We start from the raw sequence: 6,827 nt of genomic DNA, 5'->3' as shown, positions 1-6,827 counted from the left end.
TTGTGGCTTCTTTTTCGCTGTTCTGGCTTCTGTGTATAGCGGACTGTGAAGATCATCTTGATCGTTTTGAGCTCCCCAGCTGTTTGGCAGTAATCTTAAGGATTAATGAGAATCATCACGTCTTTATTACTACTCATTTATTGTGTCACGACCGGGTTTCTTTCGAACATCACAAGGTTGGCAGTAGTTAGAACAAGCAGTTAGGCTGAATGCTGTACTATCTTCACGAACTGAATAGTAAAATCGCACTGCCAACAGTCTCATAATCCTCAATGAGTTGTGCAAGGAGCAACACCGTGCCTCTCCGAAACAAATATTTGTTTTAATGATTACTTCTATCAGATTCCTTAAATATTTAAAATTTGCAGTTTACTTGGGCCAAAAATATACGTTAAGTAAGAGATGACATTTTGTACAGTGAAAGTCATATTCAACTTTTTCAAGTTTAGGACCTTATTTACACATCAGTATCGGCTTACATAGTATGTTGTGAGTAAAAGTAAACAACAGTTAATGAAATTTTAATTATTTAATTTTTTGGTGATCATTAAGTACCCCCAGCTGGGTAGTACTCGTTACTGAAAACTCGATACTGCGAAGACTGAGTTAAAAGAAATTTTCAGGTTCTAAACCCTACTTACACATCAATACCTCTTTAAAAAGTATGTTAGTACAAGTCTACAGGAATTAACGAACTATGTTACATTGATAAATTGAAAGCAGGTTGCCGATTAATTTTTTTTCTAATTACATTGGTGCACAGCCTGCAGAAGAAGACAGGTGCAATCGACAGGAGACCTGCTGAGTCTTAACGTTATCTTACCTGGTGGCTGGGTAGACGCGGCGTGCGTGTTGCTGCCGGTTCGTACGTGAGTCGTAACTCTAAAAGTAGCTGTGCCAAACCGAGGACACATCGCGCGATGCACATACAACGCATTCCACAGACCACAAATAACAAGTGAGTGGTTGTGGGGGTTCCGGCCCCTCCCCTTTGTCACACAGCCCGCAGCCACCATATAAGGTAACACAAGTCTCAGTTGGTCGTTTACAGTGACTACAAATAGGGGGTGAAAGTACTTTATTTATCACTAATATATGATAGGTTATACAAGACACTATTTCTATATTATGATAGGCAATAAAATGTTTATGTTTATGAATAATTTATAATAGTAAAACACGTAAGGTATAAGATCTTCAGTTGAGGATGAGAATAATTCACATATATGCTTCAGCAGCATATCTGCCACTCTCCATACACTCAAAGGGCAATTCGAAGGTGTAATCTGAATCATCCACAATCACGTACATCTGAAACAATGAAAGAAAATTTCAACTTGACAAAAAGGCAAATCAAGACGAGGAAATGAAGAAGTTAACGAGATGTTATGGGAATGGTTTGTAAGTGCGCAGCAAAAAAAACTTATTTTTGTCTCTAACCGTGTTGCAAATTTAGGTACTGAAAGTCACTGTAGAACTTTGGAATACGGAGTTTAAGGCATGCACAGGATGGCTAGACAGTTTCCAAGCTAGACACCATCGTGTAGAATGAAGTGTGTGGGGAAGCTAAGGATATGCAGGAAAGTGTAATAACAGAATGGAAGACAATAATGCACTACCTACATAAGGATAATGACCGGAAAGAAATGTTCATATACCGATGAAACGGAACTATTTTATCGTACACTGCCTTCAAAACCTCCAGCAATTCGAGATGAAAAGTAAATTGGCGCAAAAAGGTTCAAGGAAAGAATCAGTATACTGCTGCGTAGAAACTGGTCAAGTAGCAAAGCCACTAGTGATTGGAAAGACGGCAAAACCCAGTTGTGGCAAAAACAGACGTCAGTAAGCTTCCAGGTGAAGCAACAAAAAGGCGTGCGTAGTAAGTGGTCTTACGGAAGCGTCGCTGGGCTCTTTCAGAGCGAAAATGAGAAAGGGAAATAGCCAAGTTCACCTTAACCTAGACAGTCCAACCTGCCACCCAAAAGTCACGTTTACAAACGTGAAATTGGCTTTGTTTCGGCCAGGTTCAACGAGCCTATCACGACCCATGGTCCATCGTGTTATTTACACATTCAAGTATCATTATGGCCGATTACTGATGCAGCCTCTTATTCTAAGTGTTGAAGAAGCCAAAAGTGCATATTTTCTTGCATGGTCTGTCCTGGATGTGGTAAACTGAGTTACTTTGCCAAAAATGTAAATAAAGTCGAAACTGTCACCAAGTGAATCAACGAAGCGGGGTCTGGAGGTGATGAATAAGACGCTTCTGTATTCTTTCGAAGCTCAATGAAATGCAACAGCAATTGCTGTATTAACTCAAATGAAAAGCACTTCACTTATTCCAGGCGACTACATCCCAAGGGATGACTTTCTTTCTGTCAACTCACTCCACTTTTACAAGTACTTGACCAACAGATCTGATAGAAATCCTCAACACAGAAGATGAGACGAAGATAGAGTAAAAGGACGAAGAATAAGAATAAGAAGAGCAAAATAACGTAGCTAGAAAAATTAATGCGCCAGAAGAAGCTATTGCATGGATAAAAGATGTTATCAGATTTTCAACACATGAAAATTGTCCCAACCTGTTTGAACTATTGTATAGCGCAAAAAATACATAGAAAAAACAATTTAAACATGTAATTTAACAGCTTTCTCTCCTTGGTATGTGGCGAAAAAAGTGAAATGTAAATCAAATAAACACAAGAATTATATGTGTGAACAACAACATACAAATGTCAATTTACAGTAGAATTCAGACATGCCGTAACTATGTATCAGCTAGTGTAATAGCCTAGTGCTCTATTTTACAGTAGACTATATATTAAGTGAACAACGACTGTACAGGAGTAAAGGTAAATAAATAACAGCATAGTTACAAATTCATATTTTTGTGCATGGTAATTGACAAATGTTATGTAGCCTAGAATGTTTTATGTAATATGGATATTTATCCAATTTGGAAAATTATTCTTGTGGCGTGCGATTTTGAACAAGTTTTACTGTAGAACGTCTGTCATCTCTAGGTATGTCGGTTGAGATACTCTTACCAAGCAAAATGAAAATAGGTACCGAAATAACAACTAATGAATATATTTTTAAAATATACTGTTTGTCAGTACCGGATGCGCATGGTTCATAATTTGGTCGATATTTCTACATGCCTAATTTATTTATATGCATACCTGAAGCTTGCTCCTGTATGTATTTTTATTCTATAAGCAATGTATCATGTGATGCAATAATACCACGTGCCGAAAGTCATCGATGAAATTAGGCAATAAAAACGAAAACGACGCCTCATTCCTCCTCATGCAAATCAGTATGTTAAACAACTGAATATCTTGTGGAGAAAAACATAGAACTAATATATGATTGGCAGTATTCACTTGACTTAAGGCCTAACGAGTTTCTGTTCCTTAATGGTAAAATATCTGCTTGGATAACGATTTTCACCTCAAGAAGTTTGAGTCCTTCCAAAGCCATGTTTTTGAGGTTGAACATCAGAGTTGAAAAATGTTTCCCGAATCGGTTCGATCGCATTCAAAAGTAAATAAATTTTAAAGGTAAAAATTTGAAAACAATAATATTTCCACCAAGAATGGTTTTTCTTTTATTACTTGAATTGAGGTCCTCATACAACGCAGGTTGTTTGAGAAAGATACATCCGAAATCATAAAACTCTATCTTATACAAAATGAAAATAAAAACTTGGGGTGAATTTTAACTTATATGTAGGTCTGTAAGGTTTTTAATCGAAAGAACCATTCGATTTTACAATGGTATTTTTTAACTGCATGCACATGTAACCCTGGTAACATCAGCTGATACCTTTAGAATTAAATTATCCCTCTCCTTTCACAACTGTTCCATATGCTGTCCACCGAACGAACGACAAACATCCAGACGATTGTCAGATTCGTCCCATACTTTTGAAAGTATGGCTGGAGTTGATGCATTCACTGTATGCGGGTAACAGTTCACTCAAATTTGTTGGAAGGGAAGGCACATACACGGAGATTTCACAAACCTTCACAAAAAAGTAGAATCGCATACTATGAGATGAGGCGACCTCTGCAGCAACATGTTCCAGCTTACAACTGGCTCAAGGTAAACCTTTTGCCTCGATGCGTAGCTTAAAATTTACCCAAAATATCTGGCCCCTGTGTAAATGAAGATGTAGTATTGTGGCATGCGATTTGTATGTTTGAAACACGCTGTATACTACATGGTGACTAATGTATACTGACTAACGTGTTTCTGACGATGGCGCTGCCAGTTAATACGGTCACAAATCGATATTGTGAGGGAGACCACTCACAAAGTAACGTTAACTGCGTACAAGTTTTTGCCTGTTGTATAGTTACCTACAAGCTGACAATGACCTCCAGTGACGTGGTGAATAAGGAAAGCTCGTCGCACAGTGAATCATTTTAAGAAAGTTGTGCATATACCATTAAGTGGTTCAGCGTCCCCCCGTGAAATACCACGATGAAGAATCACTATAGGCCGACCTAAACGTCCTCAGTCGTAGGTGCATTCACACTGTGGTCGACGAATATGTGGTAAAGTACCAGTTTAGGAGCGCCATGGTGTTGCTGAACCCAGTGAAACATTACATGTATATTAATGCAGGAAGAAGTATAATCAACGGTGTAATTGTCTTATTTGTCAAGAAATGAAAGTCCAGTCCTCTGAACATTTACTAGAGCTATAATCTGCACATACTCAATGAATAAATTTATTGTTCTGAAGGATATATTGTACTGAAATGGCAGGAACTAGTCACAAGTGTTGAAGGAATTTAATTCCCTAAACCATGGATGTCTTGAACCATTTACTGATCATCTTCTGATTGAAATACAACTTAGGCATTTCATGGTGTTTTGTAGCTGCCTAGGAGGTATTTTCAAGAATGAGTTACGCCTCATACACGTAAAAGCGACCCTGTCCACTTTGCTTACAAGTCATGGGATACCTCCCAACATCGTGCCAGATCTACTCCTGCACTGCGTAGCGCAGCAAGTCGTTGTGGCATGGACTCAACAAAACACTGGAAGTCTCTTGTAGAATATTGGGCCGTGTTACCTCCATTGTTGTTGTTGTGGTCTTCAGTCCTGAGACTGGTTTGATGCAGCTCTCCATGCTACTCTATCCTGTGCAAGCCTCTTCATCTCCCAGTACCTACTGCAACCTACATCCTTCTGAATCTGCTTAGTGTATTCATCTCTTGGTCTCTCTCTACGATTTTTACCCTCCACGCTGCCCTCCAACACTAAATTGGTGATCCCTTGATGTCTCAGAACATGTCCTACCAACCGATCCCTTCTTCTGGTCAAGTTGTGCCACAAACTTCTCTTCTCCCCAATCCTATTCAAAACTTCCTCATTAGTTGTGTGATCTACCCATCTAATCTTCAGCATTCTTCTGTGGCACCACATTTCGAAAGCTTCTATTCTCTTCTTGTCCAAACTATTTATCGTCCATGTTTCACTTCCATACATGGCTACACTCCATACAAATACTTTCAGAAATGACTTCCTGACACTTAAATCTATACTCGATATTAACAAATTTTTCTTCTTCAGAAACGCTTTCCTTGCCATTGCCAGTCTACATTTTATATCCTCACTACTTCGACCATCATCAGTTATTTTGCTCCCCAAATAGCAAAACTCCTTTACTACTTTAAGTGTCTCATTTCCTAATCTAATTCCCTCAGCATCACCCGATTTAATTCGACTACATTGCATTATCCTCGTTTTGCTTTTGTTGATGTTCATCTTATATCCTCCTTTCAAGACAGTGTTCATTCCATTCAACTGCTCTTCCGAGTCCTTTGCTGTCTCTGACCTCCATAGCCATTCATAACTACGGAAGTGTTACCGGTGCAGAACTTTGTGAACGAACTGGCCTCTCGATTATGCCCCATAATGTTCAATGTTATACACGTCGGGTGATTTTGGTGACCAAATCATTCGCTCGCATTGTCCAGAATGTTCTGACATGGCGCACTGCATCCATTAAAAGTCTATCGTTGTTTTGGAACATAAAGTCCATGAGTGGCTCCAAATAGTCTCCTAGTAGACCACTGCTTTCCAGTCGTTCAGGGTCCAACTGATATGGTCACGAACTCACGAAAGGTGCTGCAGGCGATGTCGTGCTGTTAGCAAAGGCACTTGGGTCGGTCGTCTGCAACCATAGCCCATTAATGCAAAATTTCGCCTCGCTGTTCTAACGGAAACGTTTGTCGTGCATCCCATATTGATTTCTACGGTTATTTCCACGAATTGTTGCTTGTCTGTTACCACTGACAACTCTACGCAAACGTCGCTGTTCTTGATCGTTAAGTGAGGGCCGTCGCCCACTGCGTTGTCCGTGATGAGAGGTAATGCCTAAAATTTAGTATTCTCGGCATACTGTTGCCACTGTATCTCTGAATATTGAATTTCCTATTAAGAAAAAAGACTTGCTACTTATGAAGAATATAATAACGACGAAGTCCTAACACGTTGTTCATACTTCATAACTGAGAAGTTAATGGCTTACCAAAATTAAGTTCATTATACATACGTAACTGATTGCTGTTATATTACTAAAAGTTGTATTTTCTTTGTAAGAAAAGCAGAAATCTGATCCTGTTATGTCGTCACTTCCTTCTTTTCTACCTTGTCTCAGCTCTCATCCTTAAATTCCAAGATGTCAATTACCACTGACATAGCTGTATCATAAGTCATTCCAATGAAGTCGTCGAATGAATATTGATGTAGGTAGTTCGCCTCACGGCGGGATAATGATTTCCATCTGCTTTCTTTTAATATATG

The 6,827-nt window shown here is 39.0% G+C and overlaps 1 protein-coding gene across 1 annotated transcript in view; it reads right to left on the bottom strand.

Moving 5' to 3' along the window:
• Positions 1 to 429: 429 nt before the first annotated feature.
• The window catches only part of LOC124721372 (serine/threonine-protein kinase WNK2-like), a 126,449-nt gene continuing 120,051 nt past the window's right edge, over positions 430 to 6,827 (bottom strand). The window contains exon 5 of the mRNA XM_047246305.1: positions 430 to 1,311. Coding sequence (XP_047102261.1) covers positions 1,219 to 1,311 — 93 coding nt within the window. The 3' untranslated portion in view covers positions 430 to 1,218. The remainder of the gene's footprint in view (positions 1,312 to 6,827) is intronic.

Source organism: Schistocerca piceifrons, chromosome X (genome assembly GCF_021461385.2).
Source record: "Schistocerca piceifrons isolate TAMUIC-IGC-003096 chromosome X, iqSchPice1.1, whole genome shotgun sequence".
NCBI lineage: Eukaryota > Metazoa > Arthropoda > Insecta > Orthoptera > Acrididae > Schistocerca > Schistocerca piceifrons.
The sequence above is the reverse complement of the archived record's forward strand: the minus strand, read 5'-3'. Positions and strand labels throughout refer to the sequence as shown.